General features: G+C 46.3%; 1 protein-coding gene across 1 annotated transcript in view; it reads right to left on the reverse strand.

Annotated features, from left to right (window-relative positions):
• Nucleotides 1-20,081, reverse strand: part of kiaa2012 (KIAA2012 ortholog) — a 53,367-nt gene that overhangs the window by 5,620 nt on the left and 27,666 nt on the right. The window contains exons 12-22 of the mRNA XM_073046659.1: nucleotides 19,594-19,662; nucleotides 18,505-18,570; nucleotides 16,839-16,927; nucleotides 16,133-16,328; nucleotides 8,258-8,485; nucleotides 6,204-6,318; nucleotides 4,237-4,384; nucleotides 3,719-3,995; nucleotides 2,991-3,253; nucleotides 1,955-2,151; nucleotides 913-1,085 (exon numbers count right to left, since the gene is read on the reverse strand). Of these exons, the coding sequence (XP_072902760.1) occupies nucleotides 913-1,085; nucleotides 1,955-2,151; nucleotides 2,991-3,253; nucleotides 3,719-3,995; nucleotides 4,237-4,384; nucleotides 6,204-6,318; nucleotides 8,258-8,485; nucleotides 16,133-16,328; nucleotides 16,839-16,927; nucleotides 18,505-18,570; nucleotides 19,594-19,662 (1,821 nt within the window). The remainder of the gene's footprint in view (nucleotides 1-912; nucleotides 1,086-1,954; nucleotides 2,152-2,990; nucleotides 3,254-3,718; nucleotides 3,996-4,236; nucleotides 4,385-6,203; nucleotides 6,319-8,257; nucleotides 8,486-16,132; nucleotides 16,329-16,838; nucleotides 16,928-18,504; nucleotides 18,571-19,593; nucleotides 19,663-20,081) is intronic.

Raw genomic sequence — 20,081 nt, forward strand, 5'->3', positions numbered from 1 at the left:
TGCCGGGATGGTGTAGGGTAGCTGGCTATCACGGGAGAGGGATGGTGGACAGGTTGAGTGATTGTGGCAATGAATATGGCTGATGGAAATTAAGTATGAAGCCATCCATGGAGGGTGAAGCGGGACAAAAAAATCAAAATGCCTTTCAAAGAGCAAGAGACTGAAAAGTGTTCGGGTCTTTGTCATTTAAAGGCAACGTGGGAGGCAAAGCGTCCATTACAAAAGGATATGAGCACAGGAGTAAAGATGTCTCACTGAAATCATTGCTTGTGAGCTCACATGGGGAATTTTGTGTGATCTCTACCTGTCCTCAGGGTCCAGTCAGGGTCTACCATGGTCGAACCGAAAAACTGATTGCTGTTCCTTAAGACTTGCTCATCTTTATGGCAACCCGTCTCTGTCTGTATGGGGGAGACAGAGTCTGCAACCCGTCTCTGTCTGTATGGGGGAGACCGTGCCGGCAACCCGTCTCTGTCTGTATGGGGGAGACAGAGTCTGCAACCCGTCTCTGTCTGTATGGGGGAGACAGTGTCTGCAACCCGTCTCTGTCTGTATGGGGGAGACCATGCCGGCAACCCGTCTCTGTCTGTATGGGGTATGTAAAGGGAGACCATGCCCATGTGGGCTCCCTCCCACATTCCAAAGTCTCGCAGGTTCGGGTTAAAGAATTATCATGCCTATGAAAACATGGCGACACTTATCAGCTACCCCTTCCCACCCCTCAGCACAAACCTTGGACTGTGTTGGCTGTTGACGCAAAGAACACATTTCACTCGATGTTTCAATGTTCATGTGACAGTTTTTAAAAAAAAACTAATAAAAAACAGCCCTAACATCCCCCACCACCTTTCCCCTTTATTCAAACGATTACACCCCGTCCCCAACCGACACACCCTCCCCAGTTGTCCGTACTTGCTCTCTCTTGCAGGATCCTCTCTTTAGCCTGCTGCATCTCCTGGACTTTCCTTCGATACTCTTCCCGCTGTCTCTGCTGCCGTTCACGGGCCTGCTGCCCGCCGTCCTCCTGCTGCTGCTCAGCCCCTTCCTGCTCTGCCATCGGGTGTTCCTGCTGTTGTCTTTTAAACCTGGCGGCCACATCCAGTCAGTTACAAACATGGCACTTTGATTCACATGGGTTAATTAACTCACCCAGAAGAAGGCGGCAAAGGCAAACCACTTCTGTAGAAAAACTTGCCAAGAGCAATCATGGTCATGGATGGAAGACTGTGATCACTCATGTCATATGACATGGCACGTGATGGTGAATTAACTTACATCCACGTTCCCTTTCAGACACGGCAGAAAACTCTGGCTGCTATAGTCAGGATCAAATCCAGGCTGATGGAATTGGGAGGCAGTGGCTCTAGGAGGGACAGATTAGATCACTGAACACTATGGCACAGTACTAGCTCTTTGGCCAACGATGTTGTGCCAAACTTTTAACCTACTCTGATATCAATCTAACCCTTCCCTCCTGCATAGCCCTCCAGTTTTCTATTGTTCTAGTCTTTTAAAAGTCCCTTAAGTACCTACCTCCATCACCACCCCTGTCAGGGCGTCCCACGAACCCACCGCTGTGTGAAAGTACTTACCGCTGCCCTGTATTTTCCTCCATTCAACCTTAAACTTCTGCCCCCCTCGTATTAGGCATTTCCACCCTGGGAGAAAGACTCTGGCTGCCCCCTCGATAGAACAGTCACAAAAAAAAAAATGAAGGAGCCTTAAACTAGATTGGGAAAAGAGTTCTATCAGCACAACTCAGCATTGAAACAGGCCAAAAGTATCCACACTCAGCAATCAGTCAGGCTGCAGCCAGCCGTCTGGTCTTCCTCGTCCACAGCTGCCCATTCCTCACTCTCCCTTGAGTTTATGGGGGGGGCGTGCCTTTCCCTTTGTATTTCACCTGCAAGGAGGGTTACCAATAACTAACCCCTGGCCATCCACAATCTCCTACCTTCGCTCTTCCCTCCTCTTCTGTTCCTCATCCAGTTCCTGCTGGATTTGCTGCTCCAAAGTCCAACGCCTGCGCTCACCGGGGTTCTGTGATTCTCCATCGAGCCACTGGTCAGCTTCCAGATTATTGCTGCCCGCCTGCCTCAGCGGCTTTGACCCTGGCACAGACCTTGCATCCTCCGGCCACCCAGAGCTTTCCTAACGGAGACACAGGCGGTTAGTGTGTGACTTCCCTTTGAGGGAGCTGGTGTTGGGGGTGGAGGCGAGTGTGAGGTCTGGAAACCTGTACATCCTAGCTCCTTTAGCAGATGCCAATTTCCCTTCATAATTACTTCAACAGACAGATCACCCCCCCCCCCCGTGCCCCCTCCTCCTGTCTCAGTTGTAACTAAACGGGTTAGAAATGGTGGGTTTCCACTTAAAGGAGAAAGCTCCAACAGACCAGTTATCCCTACACCTTTGAGCAGATTTACATGGACCACTGTTACAAGAAAGCAGCATCCATCATCAAGGACCCCACCAGCTTGGCCGTGTTCTCTTCTCGCTAGTACAACAGGCAAGAGGTACCTCAGGAACAGTTATCACCCTTTAACCATCAGGCTTTTGAACCGGTGTGGATAACCTCACTCATCTCAACTCTAAGCTGATTCCACAGCCCACAGACTCACTTTCAAGGATCCTACCACTTATATTTGCACAATTTATCTTCTTTTGCACAATGGTTGTTTGTCAGTCTTGCGTATAGTTTTTTAAAATAAATTCAATAGGTACATTTAATCTCAAAAATGCATACAATATACATTCTGAAATTCTTTTTCTTCACAACCATCCACAAAAACAGGAGTGCTCCAAAGAACGAATGACAGTTAAACGCAAGAACCCCAAAGCCCCTATTGTATCTCTTTACATTCCTATAAATGCCTGCAAGAAAATGAATCTCAGGGCAGTAGATGGTGACATACTTTGATTTTCCCTTTATAGCAAGTCCCTGGGTTTGCCTACCTTCCACTCTGATACATTTCACCTGCATTACTTACGTCCGTTTGTCCTCTGATCCACGCTCCATCTTCCCCTGAGCCCATAACTCTGACATCAGTAGAACTGGAGTTCATGCCTGCCTCAACTGCACCGGCCGATCCTGTGGTTGGCATGCTCCTTCCGCTGGGGGAGTGCAACCCACACGTCTCCGAGCCGATCTGGGTGACAACGTCCTCCTCCACCTCACCCCCTCTCATCTCCTTCCTCTGCTGTTTCCCAGGTGGCAGGTAATGTTGCTGGGCTCTGTTCTCTCTGGGTCTTCCTGAAGAAATGAGGGCAGAGCTCAATCGCTATTGCATTTCGTTCACTCTGTGCTTATAGCACTAAAGCCAGACGTAACACACTCACAAAATGCTGCAGCAACTCAGCAGGTCAGGCAGCATCTAAGGAGAGAAATAAACACTCAACGTTTCGGGCCAAGACCCTTCATCAGGACTGGAAAGGAAGTGCCAGAAAATGAAGACTCCATAGATGCTGCCTGACATGATGAGTTTCCCCAGCATTTTGCATTAAACTCTGGATATTTAAAATTAACCCACACAGTCCTGATGAAAGGTCTTGATCTGAAACATTGATTTCCATGGATGCTGCCTGACCTGCTGAGTTCCTCCAGCATGTTTGGGGGTTGCTCTGGATTTCCAGCATCTGCTAAACCTCTGATGTTTATGACACACTGGGGTTGTGGAGTGTGCCCCATGAAGAAGCCCCCACCACCCAGGCCGCTCACCTACAACAAACTCAGGGCGTCTGTTGATCTTGTTTCCCCCTTTCTTTCCTCCTAGCGGCCCGTTTGGGTTCAGGGAGCCTCTGGGCTCTGAGGGATTGTTTGCTGCTGGTCTCCTACGTGACCTCCCTTGCTCCGGTGGCGAGTCTCCCGCCGGAACCAGGATCGATCCTGCAGATCCTCTCGACCCTCCTGCACTGCTGGGTGCCCAGTCGGCCTCCTCGATATCTGGGTCCTGGCTGGAACTTCTCCTTCCTTTCTTTTTGGCTTTCTGTTTCTTCTGTGAACAGAAAACAGTTACACAATGTTTCACAAAAAAACAGCTTCCACCTTATTCTCAGGCCACCAACATAAGCCATCCTGCTCAGAATTCATGCCCGCAAGCCCTGCACTGGGGCTCACTCTGGCAGACATTTTTAATGCTCCCGGATCATCTAGCAGAGCAGGAAGCTGATCTTTATCCCAGATCGATGTCTAGGATACCAGTTTGACCTTGACGGAGAGGATTTTGTCCAACTCACAGCATTGATTTCAGTTCTTCGCTCGGATAGTTCACTCCACGGCTCAGCTTCCCAGTCTCCAACATCACCCTCCAAATCCTCTTCAGCTACAAAGCCGTCCTCTCGCAGCTTCCTCCTCCGACTAGCTCTGGGAAGGTATCCACCCTCGCTGCACAGAACAGGGCATGGGTGAGACAAGAGCTACAGGTCATAGGTTAAGGATGAAGGGTGAAATGCTTAAAGGGAACATGAGAGGGAACTTCTTCAGTTAGAGGGTGGTGAGAGTGTGGAATGAGCCGCCAGCAGAAGCGGTAGATGTGAGTTCGATTTCACTATTTAAGAGAAGTTTGGATAGGTATGGGGTATGGAGGGTTTGGTAGGTCGATGGGACCAGGCAGAATAATAGTTTATCATGGAGCAGCGTGGATGAAGGACCTGTTTCTGTGCTTAGTGCTCTAAGACCCTATCAGCTAGGGGGACAAGACACTCCCTGTCTCGTAGGAGGGGTGGCTCTCCATTTATGCATTGTCACAGATGGCTGTGGAGGCCAAGTCATTGGGTATATTTAAAGAGGAGGCAAATAGGTTCTTGATTAGTAAGGGTGTCAAAGGTTACAGGAGAATAGGATTGAGAGTGAGGAAAAACAGGTCAGCCATGTCTGAAAGGCAGAGCAGACTCAATGGGCCTATTTCTGCTCCTGTGTTTCATGGTCTTAATTTCACCAACAACCCTGCCATACTTAGCTCGACTGGTAAATGTTGCTAGCAACACAACAATAGGAACATCACTTCCTGTCAGCCCGGGAAATCTTTGAAATCATCACAGACCCCACACATAAGTCAGGGAAATGAAGATGGGCACCCTGTACCATGTGCAGATACAGGGCCTTTAACAGGTTAATTCCTTGGACTAGTGGCTAGCTTGGCCACACTGTTCCTGGGCACTCTGTCCTCCATAGTATATAGTGACTGTGTACATGAAAATCTACAGACCGCCAGGCATAGCAGCAGAATTAGGCCATTCGGCCCATCAAGTCTGCCCCTCCAGTCAATCATGACCAATTTATTTTCCTTCTCAACCCCATTCTCCTGCCTATTTCCCATAAGCTTTAACATCCTTGCTAAATTAAATACCTATCTACCTCCGCTTTAAATATACCCAATGAATTGGCCTTCACAGTCATCTGTGGCAAAGAATTCCACAGATTCCCAAACACTGGCTAAAGTAATTGCTCCTCATCTCTGTCCTAAAGGGGTGTCCTTGTATCCCGAGGCTGTGCACTTTGATCGTAGACTCTCCCACTATCAGAAACATCCCCTACACGTCCACTCTATCTGGAGCTCTCAGTATTCGGTAGATTTCAATGAGATAGCCCCTCATTCTTCTCAATAGCACTCTTCTGATCTTGGTGAAACATACAAGATTCCTCCAGGAAGAAAATTTAAAAAAATTCCAGATTCTAGAAATCTGAAATTAAAAGATAAAAAAAGCTGGAAGCAGATATGGAGGAAATTATCCAGGTTGATTTGGTGTTGGATCCTGGGCAGAGGCATCCCATTAATCTTATTTCCCTGCAACCCAGCAATTAATTCCTTAAGTACAATTTAAAAGTTGTTATTGAATCTGCTTCCATCACACTTCCAGACATTAAATTCTAATGATCATAAATCACCATATGAACATCTACAGAGATGACTTTACTGTCGGTTTGTGATCTCGGGGAATAAATAGGCTTGCTTGCCACAGAAGAACTTTACATCTGCATGAAACTTCCATTGATGAATATAACATTAACCAAAGTTACACAGGATCTGTCCATGTGCTTCTGTTTATCTCTGCGAGACGAGACACGGGTCGGAAGCTTGGGTAACAGAGATGAGTAGAAAGGGAGCTGAAGAGGTGAGAGCATCCCCCCGGTGAGGCAGTGGTGGTCCATGCCTTCTGAGTGACATCTTGAGCAAGCAGAGGGAGCCTTCGTCAGTACTCACCCTTCCCCATGGCCGATCGGTGACCCCAGTTCCTCGTCTGTACCCCGGCTCTCGTGTTCTGACTGGGACCAGGCTGCCATGGAAGAGCCAGCAGTCGTTTTATTGTGGGTGGAACCTGTGGGAAATTCAAAGGTTACGAGTAGACGGGAGTGAGTACTGAGCAGTCGGTTAAAGTAATGATGTAAGTCTCTGTTCCTCAGGCTTCCAATAGATAGTCACAGGTGTTCCATCTATGTACAGAACATGAGGTTGCAGCCCCTGTTTGAACATCTGAAGGGGTTTCTCCTCAGGTTCTGGATACACTTCAGCCTCCTTTCCTGATATTTGGGGTGGGGGGGGGGGGTTGCGGACAAGCAAGTGAATTGTGGGACCTCCCGGTTGGACTACTCCTCGGCCGTTCACAAGTCCTGACAGCAGGGATGCTGAAAGTTTCCTCCCAAGCCAACTGTGCCCATAGACCATAAGATGCAGGAGAAGAATTAGGCCATTTGGTCCATCGAGTCTGCTCCGCCATTTCATCATGGCTGATCCATTTCACTCTCAGCCCCAATCTCCTGCCTTCTCCCCAAATCCCTTCATCCCCTGACTAATCAAGAATCTGTCAAATATACCCAATGACTTGGCCTCCACAACCACTTGTGGCAATGGCTTCCCCAGATTTATCACCCTCTGGCTAAAGAAATTCCTTCTCATCTCCGTTCTAAATGAACATCCCTCTATTCTGAGGCTGTGTCCTCCGGTCTTAGACTCTCCCACCATAGGAAAGATCCCCTCCACATTCATTCTATCAAGGCTCCTCTTCTGAAGATATGTACAGGCTGGATGTTCCTGGAAAGGGAGTATGAGGTGATGGGTAGCTCTCTAGAGATTGTACAGGACCTGTGGGCAGCACAGGGCATTGGAGAACATTCTGGGTAAGAATGGCCATGCTTTACTTTGAGAACCAATTCAGATTAAATTAATGTGAACATGTAAATATGAAAACAAACCCCTTTAAAAAGGGGCAGCATGGTGGTTGGGCTTACGCTATGACAGCACCAGTAAACCCGGGTTCAGCTCCCACCACTGCCTGTAAGGAGTTTGTACATTCTCACCGTGACCTCCCTCCCTCCTCCGGATGCTCTGGTTTCCTCCCACAGTCCAACGACGTACGGTTTAGTAGACTAATTGGTCAGTGGGTGTGATTGGCAACATAGACTCATTGGGCCCGGAGAGCCTAGTACTGCGCTGCCTCGCTAAAATAATAAATAAATAAACAATTTAAAAATGGTTAAGAACGTGCATTTGCACAGTTTGTTTACAGGTCCTGTTTACAGTTACTGTTCTATAGATTTGCTAGGTATGCCTGCAGAGAAAAGAACCTCAGGGTTGTAGGTGGTGGCATGTATGTAATCTGACAATAAATTTTACTTTGAACCTTGAATGGTAAAACTCTCTCCCCACTGATCCATCAAACATTCACAGCCAGGCCCCTATGTCAAATGAGGAATATAAATTCAGAGTAGTTAAATCAAGTATTATCTTCACATTTAAGCTTTATCCGTCAGGAATAGCACTTTGGTGACTGTCACTTCTGGCTCTCTTTTTGCATTCATTCATTTATATACTACACATATTTCTTACAGTAATTTCTACTATATTGCAAAGTACTGCTGCCACAAAACAACAGACTTCACGGCATACACCAGTGCTAATAAACCTGATTCTGATTCTGATACTAATTCTTTCTAGGGACTGCAATTTCTGATGGATGAGCTGGTTTCAGAGGCAGTGAATAGAAACTGCCTTCATCAGGACTGGGCCACAATAATGTTACCACAACATTACATCTATTGGGTTATTGGAAAGAACTGAACTGATCACAAGAAGTTTGAAGACAGAATTTTTCCCTCCCAAAAAGGGAAGAGGTGGATTTTATTGGATTATGGAAGGGGAGGGTTAATGTTCTTTCATGCTTTAAATCACTCATTGGATGAAAGCCATCCCTGAGACAAGATGCTCTCTTGGTCCAACTCCGGAGACATCCTGGGGTGTTGGTTTAGTCGAACACTTACCACGTGTAGTTTTCCTGGTACCCTGAGTGTGCTCTCTCTCGTACATCGAGTTGTGGTCAGTGTTGTGATGGGTATGACCAGCTGGACGCGGATTTCCATTTTCCCCTAGCGCCATCTCCTCTGTGTCACCAAGGTCTCGTCGCCGTCGGCGACTGGCCTTCCCTTCTCCCTTGGCCCTTCTCTCGTTGCTGACCTTTGCTCCTCTGGCTGACTTGCTCACCGGTCCTCCTGTCAATTTAAGAAGCGTTAGGTGCTGGCCAATCAAAGTCACGAGTCACCTGTTTGAACTCTGACCCATCACTGGAACAAGCTACTCTGCTACTGTCAGTTCAAAGTAACTGGTATTTAAAGGGAATTTGCTGCAAGTTTCCTCAATTGCTATAAAATAGATGCAAGTAGTCAAATTAATGAGAATCCTTCCTACAGAGAATTCAGTCAGTCTCATCCAACATACCAGGTATACTGACCTTACAAAGAACAGTATAGGACCAGAAACCTCTAACCTCGTTGTCCATGTGACCACGATACCTCTTTAAACTAATCCCATCGGCCTGCACATGGCTCATATCTCTCAATTCTCTGCCTGTTTGTATATCAGTCTAAATGCCTCTTAAATGTTGCTATCACCTCACTTCCACCACCTTCCAGGCACCTACCATTCTGTGTAACAATATTTGCCTCATAAATGTACTTTAACCATTACCCTCCACCAGCACCCCCTCCCCCACACCTTAAATCTACGCACTCTATTGTACCATGGCAAAAACACTCTGACCATCCACCCTACTCTTGGCTCTCACGATTTTATGTACTTTAATCATGTCTACCCTCTGCCTCCGATGCTCCAAAGAAAACAGTCTCATTTCAGACTGCATCCTGGTAGACCTCTTCTGCACCCTCTACAAAGTCTCCATGACTTTCCTGTAACGTGGCAACGAGAACTGTACAAGATACTCAAATGTGTAAAAACAGCAATATGACTTGCCAGCTTTCATACTCAGTGCTTTGATTGCTGAAGATATACTGCACACCCTTTTTAAAGCCATTCCTTCTACCTTGGGGTAAAGCTTAAAGCTCCCTGAAAATTGCAATTTTCAGATCTCTATGGATTTGTACCCAAGAGCCAACTGCTTATTCATGCTCCCAAGGGTTCTGCCAATTACTGTGTACTTCCCTTTCACATTTGACCTCCCAAAGTGCAACACATCATATTATCTGGATTAAACTCCCTCTGTTTGCCATTTCTCTGCCCATATTTCCAAGTGATATGGATCCTGCTGAACACTTTGGCAACTTTCCTCTCATCCACAATTCTGCCAATTTTTCTGTTGGTCAGCAAGTTGATATTTTCATCTAAACTATTTATATATATCACAGACAGAAATCAATAGACAATAGGTGCGGAAGTAAACCATTCGGCCCTTCGAGCCTGCACCGCCATTCTGAGATCATGAATGATCAACTACTATCAATACCCGGTTCCTGCCTTGTCCCCATATCCCTTGATACCCCTATCCTTAAGATACCTATCTAGCTCCTTCTTGAAAGCATCCAGAGAATTGGCCTCCACTGCCTTCCGAGGCAGTGCATTCCAGACCCCCACAACTCTCTGGGAGAAGAAGTTTTTCCTTAACTCCGTCCTAAATGACCTACCCCTTATTCTCAAACCATGCCCTCTGGTACTGGACTCTCCCAGCATCTGGAACATATTTCCTGCCTCTATCTTGTCCAATCCCTTAATAATCGTATATGTTGCAATCAGATCCCCTCTCAATCTCCTTAATTCCAGCATGTACAAGCCCAGTCTCTCTAACCTCTCTGCGTAAGACAGTCCAGACATCCCAGGAATTAACCTTGTGAATCTACGCTGCACTTCCTCTACAGCCAGGATGTCCTTTCTTAACCCAGGAGACCAAAACTGTACACAATACTCCAGGTGTGGTCTCACCAGGGCCCTGTACAAATGCAAAAGGATTTCCTTGCTCTTGTACTCAATTCCCTTTGTAATAAAGGCCAACATTCCATTAGCTTTCTTCACTGCCTGCTGCACTTGCTCATTCACCTTCAGTGACTGATGAACAAGGACTCCTAGATCTCTTTGTGTTTCTCCCTTACCTAACTCTACACCGTTCAGATAACAGTCTGCCTTCCTGTTCTTGCTCCCAAAGTGAATAACCTCACACTTATTCACATTAAAAGTCATCTGCCAAGTATCTGCCCACTCACCCAGCCTATCCAAGTCTCCCTGAATTCTCCTAACATCCTCATCACATGTCACACTGCCACCCAGCTTAGTATCATCAGCAAACTTGCTGATGTTATTCTCAATGCCTTCATCTAAATCGTTGATGTAAATCGTAAACAGCTGTGGTCCCAATACCGAGCCCTGTGGCACCCCACTAGTCACCACCTGCCATTCCGAGAAACACCCATTCACCGCTACCCTTTGCTTTCTATCTGCCAACCAGTTTTCTATCCATGTCAATATCTTCCCCCCAATGCCATGAGCTCTGATTTTACCCACCAATCTCCTATGTGGGACCTTATCAAATGCCTTCTGAAAATCGAGGTACACTACATCCACTGGATCTCCTTTGTCTAACTTCCTGGTTACATCCTCGAAAAACTCCAAATAGATTAGTCAAGCATGATTTGCCCTTGGTAAATCCATGCTGGCTCGGCCCAATCCTGTCACTGCTATCTAGATATGCCACTATTTCATCTTTAATAATGGACTCTAGCATCTTCCTCACTACTGATGTTAGGCTGACAGGACGATAGTTCTCTGTTTTCTCCCTCCCTCCTTTCTTAAAAAGTGGGATAACATTAGCCATTCTCCAATCCTCAGGAAATGATCCTGAATCTAAGGAACATTGGAAAATGATTACCAATGCATCTGCAATTTCCAGAGCCACCTCCTTCAGTACCCTCATCACCGTTTCCTTCCTAATGTCAATCTGTTTCAGTTCCTCTGTTACCCTATGTCCTTGGCCCATCAATACATCTGGGAGATTGCTTGTGTCTTCCCTAGTGAAGACAGATCTAAAGTACTTATTAAATTCTTCTGCCATTTCTCTGTTTCCCATAACAATTTCACCCAATTCATTCTTCAAGGGCCCAAAATTGTTCTTAACTATCTTCTTTCTCTTCACATACCTAAAAAAGCTTTTGCTATCCTCTTTCATATTCCTGGCTAGCTTGTGTTCGTACCTCATTTTTTCTCCCCGTATTGCCTTTTTAGTTAAGTTCTGTTGTTCCTTAAAAATTTCCCAATCGTCTGTCTTCCCACTCACCTTAGCTCTGTCATACTTTTTTTTTAATGATATGCAATCTCTGACTTCCTTTGTCAACCACTGTGGCCCCTTTCCCCCCTTTGAATCCTTCCTTCTCCGGGGGATGAACTGATTTTGCACCTTGTGCATTATTCCCAAGAATACCTGCCATTGCTGTTCCACTGTCTTTTCTGCTAGGATATCAGTCCATTTAACTTTGGCCAGCTCCTCCCTCATGACTCCATAGTCTCCTTTGTTCAACTGCAACACTGACACCTCCGATCTGCACAGATTCCTGTCAAACACCACTGGTCATAGACCTCTGGAAAGAATAACACCCCTCTCCACAACTCTCCATCTTCTGGGCCAAGGAAATGTTGAATATAATCTACTAAATCTCTGTGGATTATGCATATCTTAATTTTCTGAATCAGCCTACCATGAGGGACTATGTTGTATTCCTTCCTGAAATAAGTGAGTGCCAGAGCTTGGTTCTCTCTGCTCACTTGTTAATGACTGCATTGCTCTATCACTTTTAGTTTAAAGTGGTCAGGCCATTAGTGCTCTGCTTGCAATCTAGGAGCTGTGGGAGAAACTCCCTCCAGGAACAGTGTGGGCCCCTCAGACCTTCAGAGTAGGTTCAAGGAGGGTGGTCCAGAAATAGGAACTACTGGGGCTGGGGTACTTGGCGATTGTCAGACTGGCACTGAAACAAGCTCTCTTATCCTTTGGTACTCAAACAAACTGTATCACTGCAATACACACAAAATGCTGGTGGAACACAGCAGGCCAGGCAGCATCTATAGGGAGAAGCACTGTCGACGTTTTGGGCCGAGACCCTTCTTCAGGACTAACTGAAAGGAAAGATGTGAAAGTAGGAGGGGGAGGGAAAAATGCAAAATGATCGGAGAAGACCGGAGGGGGTGGGGTGAAGCTGAGAGCTGGAAAGGTGATTGACAAAAGGGATACAGAGCTGGAGAAGGGAAAGGATCATTGGACAGGAGGCCTAGAGAGAAAGAAAGGGGGAGGGGAGCACCAGAGGGAGATGGAGAACAGGCAGAGTGATGGGCAGAAAGAGAGAAAAAAAGAGGGGAAAAAAACCTAAATATATCAGGGATGGGGTAAGAAGGGGAGGGAGGGGCATTAATGGAAGTTAGAGAAGTCGATGTTCATGCCATCAGGTTGGAGGCTACCCAGCCGGTATATAAGGTGTTGTTCCTCCAACCTGACTGTGGCTTCACCTTGACAGTAGAGGAGGCCATGGATAGACATATCAGAATGGGAATGGGACGTGGAATTGAAATGCGTGGCCACTGGGAGATCCTGCTTTCTCTGGCGGACAGAGCGTAGGTATCACTGACCAGGTTTGAGAGCAACAACATACTCTGATTGCAAGCCAGTCAGTGCACCACCAGAAAATGCACTGGAACAGTTATGCTTGCACCTCCTGGACATGTACAGGCTGTCCAAAGTTACAAACCCCTACATATGATTGAGCTCCCATAACACTATTAAGATTAAAAGACCAATACATGTACATGCATGCATTCCCACGAAGCAGCAGAACTAGTTTCCTTCCTCTCTCCACTTTGAGTAATTTTATTTGTCAGTCTTTTGTGCACTGCTGTGGAGATGTGATTACCATATTGAGCATTTTTTTGTGTGATTTTCTGATTTATGGACAAAAGCAACCCGAGGACGTTTGTAAAAAGGGACCCTGTTCGTTATGTGGGGAACAAACTGTACCTCCAACACAAAGAGAGCGGAAACATGAAAACCTACATCAGGTTCCTCTTCAAGACACCACCCTCACACATGAAAACATATGGCCATTGCCTGGACAAAGTCCAGGAGCAACGTACCTCATAGTACCCATGAGTATCAGGACAACAGTGGTTCAAGGCAGCAGCTCAGCACCACCTACTGGACAGGGAAGCAAATGTTGCTTTTGCTAGAAATGTCTACATTCTATGGGAAATCAATAAATCCCTAACCCAGATTTAGGATTCTTCCCCTCCTCCAGAATCAAGACCACCAGAACTTCCACTTGCTCACCAGGGCTGACAAAGTAACACACTGGCAATTCAGATTCCTTTCCTGCCCAGTTTACTAGTCAGTCTTTAAAGGAAAATTGACATTAACTGAGACCAGAGCTGTCTTGGTTAAGGAGAGGCACAGGACTATTTTCTGTGTTCTGGTCGCATGCCTCACTTCCACCAATTACACCCCAAGAACCCTACCTTCCACCAGAGCAGTCTCACACATCCTCATCTCTCCAGAGTTCCTTTACCATTTTCTCAGACTGTCCTTCACACACTCGGACCAGTGTTAATTAAAGTCTACTGACAACCAGATCTCAAGTGGACAATCCTCCCTTTAAACCCTACCATTTGCCCCCCCTCCATGATGATGCTAAAAGGGTTGGAGAAAATATGTGACAGAGGACAAATTACCTCTACCTTGAAGAAGCCAAATTATAGCTCTGAGATACCTGCTCATCCCAATGTGGGAGATGCAATACAGGCCCCTTTATACTATCCAGATACCCTCCAGGTGAAGCAACAATTCAAATGTCCTTCTTAATCTCATGTGCTGTCCTCCACATTGGAGAAGGAAAACCTAAATTTCTCAACCGTTTTGCAGAACACCTTTGTTCAGTCCATAATGATCACCCTGAACTTTCAGTTGTCTGGAAGCTTAATGCTCTATGCCATTCCCACTCTGACCTGTCAGACGTTTGACGTCCAACAGCTGCCCAACCTACAGTGCCCCAGTGCAAGCTGAAGGAAGAATGTCTCATCTTCTGTCTGGGCACAGCACAGCCAATGGGCAGAATACAAACTGCTGGAGGAACTCGGCAGATCAGGCACCCTCCGTGGTGGGAAATGGACATTTGACACCTTGGATTGAGACCCTTCATCTAGACAGAGAGAGTATAGGCAGTATAAAGAGGTGAAGGGAAGGAGTGAGGCAAGTCCAGGTGGAAGGAAAGAAATAGTAGAAATAATAACACAGGCTCGGGGGGGGGGGGGGTGATCAGTGGGGCAAATAAAGGGCTGCAGATGATGGGATCTGATGGGAAAGAGAGTACAAAACAAAATGAGGTAGGTGGGAACCAGTGGAAGGCGCAAGTGGGTGATGGCAGATGGAAAGAGTAAGGAGGGGAAGAAAGAAGGTGATTGGGGGCGAGGGAGAGTGGGGTTTGGTTGTGCGTAGGAGGAACTGGGGAGATTAGGAGAAGAAAGTAAAGGGACAGAGGAGGAGAAATTTACCTAAAACTGGAGAACTCAATGTTCATGCCACGAGATTGTCAGAGACCCAGGCAGAATATAAGCTGCAGTTTGCATTTGGCCTCACCCTGGCAATGGAGAGGCTGAAGACAGGCAGGCCAGTGGGGATGGGCTAGGGACAGCCCTTTGCACTCAATACTAAATACAAACATTCAGGTAAATATTCAATTTTTTCCTTCTCACTGTGTACAGATTGTTCTTAAACTAATTGTTACCTGGGTCTGGAATCCATCACTGTAATTTTCTCTGTATTCTCAATCCACTGACTGTCTTTGCAACTTAAAATACACTCATTGTCCCACTTTTCCAGTTGTGATGAAGGGTTTTTGACCTGAAATGTTAGCTCTGCTCTTCTTCTAAAGACTGCTGCGTGCTTCCAAAATTTTCTAACTTTGTTTTGGATTTCCTGCATCAGCAGTTTTCTTCCTATGACATTCACTCAGAAGGTGGTGAACGCGTGGAATGAGCTGTGGTGGATCCTGGTTTAATTGCAACTTTTACAAGATGCTTGGATAACTACAAGAGTGAGACAGCTATAGTCCAGGAGCAGGTCAGCAGGACTGGGCAGGATAACAGTTCAGCATAGACTAGATGGGCCAAAAGGCCTGATTCTGTGCTGTAGAGGTCTATGATTTTATGACATTACCTGATCCTGTTTCTTTCTGCACCTGCAGAGATCATTGGACAGTACAATGTTTTCAGATTTTCCAAGTTCCTAGATTCCTTATCTCCAAATTCTCACTCATCTTGTTAGTTTCATCTCCCTGATCACAATCTAAGATAGTTGTTAGTTCCGTCTCCCTGATCACAATCTAAGATATTTGTTAGTTCCGTCTCCCTGATCACAATCTAAGACACTTTCAGTAGAATTAGGAGATCAGACACCAGAAAACTTACACCTCAATACCTCAGTCTAACACTGAGTGCAAAACCAGGAAATTCTCTAGTACTTTCCATATTTCCATCTAAATCACTCCAAACATTAGCCCAGAAAACTTGCTGGCACACATCCACACCTCAGTCTAACTCACAGCAAGTGACAACCCAGAAAACTTGCCAGAATACTTTCCATCTTTCTCAAGAAGCTCACACATGCACGATCTCAGTCCAACTGATCCCAGAGTAAGCATCTCCCCAGTGCACTTCATGTATAAATGTTGGTTTAGATTGTACAACACTACAGTCAGGCTGTAGATGCATGCTGGCGTGCCCCTTACCCGAGGACATCCCGTCAGGCTGTAGCTGCATGCTGGTGTGCCCCTTACCCGAGGACATCCCGTCAGGCTGTAGATGCATGCTGGCGTGCCCCTTACCCGAGGACATCCCATCAGGCTGTAGCTGCATGCTGGCGTGCCCCTTACCCGAGGACGTCCCATCAGGCTGTAGATGCATGCTGGCGTGCCCCTTACCCGAGGACATCCCGTCAGGCTGTAGCTGCATGCTGGTGTGCCCCTTACCCGAGGACATCCCATCAGGCTGAGTCTGCCTCTTGTGTCTTCGCCTCAGAGCCTAAACAGAGACCAGAAATCGAATGAGGTACAAAGGACATTCAGTAGGCAGGGGGGAACATTTAGAACTGGGAAGGGCAGGGACAATACACATTTGGGGTGGAGTGGAGCACCCTCTATATTGCTACATCAAACAGATACAGCACGAGTCAGAGAGAGAGAACAAAGGTCCCTCTTCATTTCACTTTAAAGATACGGCACAGTAACTTCCAGCCCAACTAGCCCACATGTCACCCATGTGACCAATTGACCTGCTAACCCGTACATCATTGGAGCATGGGAGGAAACCAGAGCATGTGGGGAAAAGCACCTTCGGGAATGACCCTGAGATAAGCTGAAATGACATTAGTTACTCAACCTCTACACAGGTTTGAAGCTGTTTCGAAGTAAATGCCTTTTTCACCCAGAATATGCTCTGGGTGAAGAGTGCTGTTTCTTCCTAAACTCTGCTCAGTGCATCCAGTAAAGGAGAATTGCACCTCGCTTCCAGAATAACAGAATTGTCACTAACCTTCTGTGCTCGTCTTTGTTTCGAGGTGAGCTGGGTTGGTGTTTGGGATCGACTGGAGTCTCCGTCCATCTCCCAAAGAATGTCATCATCTGAAATAGAAAAACAGATGAGTTCAAGGTAATGTTGCAACTCTATAAAATCCCAGTGGAATATTGTGCTCAGTTCTGTTCACCTCATTATAGGAAGGGTCTGGAAGCCTCAGAGGGAGTACAGAGGAGAATTACTAGGATGCTTCCTGGATTAGAGGACATGTCTTGTGAGGATAGGTTGAGTGAGACAGGGCTTTTCCCTTTGGAGTGAATGAGGATGAGAGGTACTTGATATAGGTGTACAAGATCAGGGGTCACCAACCTTTTTTGCACTGTGGACCGGTTTAATATTGACAATATTTTTGCGGACCAGCCGACCGGGGGTGTGGGGGGGATGTTAAACACGACCGGAATACAGCGATACTCGAAGCAGGTTCCTTATGTCCGGTCTATTCCGCAATTTAGTTTACGTCGCTATCAGCACTTGCTTCTGTCCCGCTTGCTCACGTTTTTTCTGCTCAAAAAACTCAATGGGTTTGTCTTTAAGTGCAGGATGCTTGGCTCAAGGTGCTGAAGCAGTTTTGAGGGCTTCATTGCCTCATTAGACAGCCTCCGGGCCCGAACTCCAGCTTCCTGCCCGCCTGCCGCCAGATGCCTTGGCCAGGTGCGTAGGCCAGGAGGACAAGGTCAGGGCCAGAGGTCCCCATGCCTGGGCCACAGCAGTCACAGTCCGGAGAGAGCGACCAACCAAGCAAGGTGTGCGACAGGGCATGCGCCTGCCCCCCTTAGGATCTATCGGCCGACAAAAGTTTGGCTCAAGGGATGATTTTCAGAAGATCGCAGTGAGGTAGCTGCTCTGCTACTTATGAAACCCTGAGCCTGAATTAGGTCATCTGCGAATATTTTAGCACCGGGTTCCCCACGAACATTCGGTGTGGTGAACAGGTTTAGAGGCGGCGCCCATCTGTCCCCGCTCCAGGCCAGTAGCGACGGCACTTCCCACTGGCTGCATGAGGCCAACCAGTGATCCCTGGCGCTAGGGTATCACTGCGTTTAGGTGACTGATGACCTCGCGTGTGTTCAAGTTCAGCAGTGGGCGTGACAGGGAATGAGGAAAGGTACAGCTGACTCATCGTTTCATATCGACAAATCATATTGTTTCCTCGTGGCCCAGTAGCACATGCTTTATGGCCCGCTGGTTAGGGACCACTGTACAAGATGATAAGAGACATAGATCAAATGGAAAGCCAGAGACATTTTCTAGGGGTGGAATTGGCTAATACCAATGGGGCATAACTTTAAAGTGATTGGAGGAAAGTATAGAGAGATGTCAGGGGTAAGTTCTTCACACAGAGAGTGGTGAGTGTGTGGAACGCCCTGCTAGGGGTGATGGTAGAGGCAGATACCTTAGGGGCACTTAAGAAACTCCTAGATTGGCACATGATGATAGAGAAATGGAGGGCTATGTAGGAGGGAAGGGTTATATTGATCATAGAGTAGGTTAAAAGGTCGGCACAACTTTGTGCCGAAGGGCCTGTACTGTGCTGTAACGTTCTAACAAGTATCTCATAGCCTGCTCTGGCTGAAAAAAAACAATCCTGTCAAACACTGAAGCAGAAAGCAGAATCAGAAACCACCTGAACTAGACCAGACGTCCTCCTCCTGACAGGAACTTCTTGTTGCAGAATCGGTCTCTAATCCCCCTAAACAGACAAATAGAATTATACAACAATAACAGCGAGGTGCCTGTAATTCTGCCCAACATTCCCACGCCGGCTGAAAGATGAGCCAAAAATACTGGAATCTCTCTGCAGGTCGATCATCATCCGTGACATCCCTTTGTAAGAGCTATCCAATTACTTCCACACCCCATCTCTTCCCTCACCCCAACCCACAATGTGTTTACCCATTTCCCATTAGAAGGCTGTGAGCTAATCTATTCCCACTGACCTTTCAGACAGCAAATTACAGATCATACAGCCCTTCGTTAAACATTTTCCCTGCATCTAAGCCAGGCATGTTGACTTTACTTGTACTTTGTTTAAGAAAAATAGAAATGTTTTCCTTTTCCCATTTCTGCAGTTTTGTTGTAGAGTGGCCTGAACTAAATAGACAAATAGACAGGTTTACTTACAATTTTTTGCTGAGGTTAGGCAGTTAACTGGGAAACAGTCTGGGATATGTCCCACTGTGAATGAGCCTCTGACTTACACACAATACAGAACAAGTCTGATAACCAACCTGGAGAAGCTGGTGTGTTTGGCCATTTAGGATTTTTGCATATGGTTATTTATATCAAACAAGATAATGGGGCTAACACCATTCCCGGTCTTTAAAGGCAAAGGGAAATCAAGTGAGGGATGATGTTGTTTTTTTTTCCACAGGAAACATCTCATGCCAGCTTGGCAGCAGCTAGTTGTTTGCAAGAACACGTGACACTGGATGATACGTTTTGAAATCCTCACAGATCTAGTATACACATCAGTATTTGGATAGGAAACAGTTACAATAACAATATTATTTAGAAATGCTGTTACTTTTCAATTCTCTTTTTAAAAGATTGATATCATCTATTTTAATAGGTTTTCTAAAATGCTTTATTTATTTCAATCTGCGTCAGTTATATGTTTCTTCTAATACTGCAGATATTTAAATCTGTCATCAGCTCTTGATTTAGTCTTTGCCTGAGCTATCAGTCTGTTCTGTTCGTTCATTCACTAACTCACCTTCCATCCGCTGGTTTGGAATTGATCGATTCTTCTTACCACCAAAGCCACGTAAGGGGGGCTTGCTTCCTGTCAACGTAAAGCCACTCGGAGTTAGTAAAGATGTACTGATCGGAGAAAACTGCTTCTACAACAGTCCAGACCTAGAGCTCCTTTCCATTCAGCTAGCTATCTGCTCCCGGGTTTCAGGCTTAGGGTTAGGATTAAGCTCAAATACCAATGAAAGCAGGAAGAGCAGGAGAACAGATGGCAGGTAGGTGAAAGGAAACGGGAAAGGTTAAAGTTTTGCTTCAATGTTAGTAAAACTAAAGAGCTGATTGTTGACTTCACAGAGCAAACATGCTCCAGTCTACATTGAGGGATCAGTGGAGGAGAGAGTCAGCAGCTTTAAATTCCTGGGCATTAACAAATTGGTAACTTGTCCTGGGCCCAGCACATAAATGCAATTGCAATGAAATTGCCACAACATCTTTATATTCTTAGGAGGT

This window comes from Hemitrygon akajei, chromosome 5 (assembly GCF_048418815.1).
Source record: "Hemitrygon akajei chromosome 5, sHemAka1.3, whole genome shotgun sequence".
Taxonomy (NCBI): domain Eukaryota; kingdom Metazoa; phylum Chordata; class Chondrichthyes; order Myliobatiformes; family Dasyatidae; genus Hemitrygon; species Hemitrygon akajei.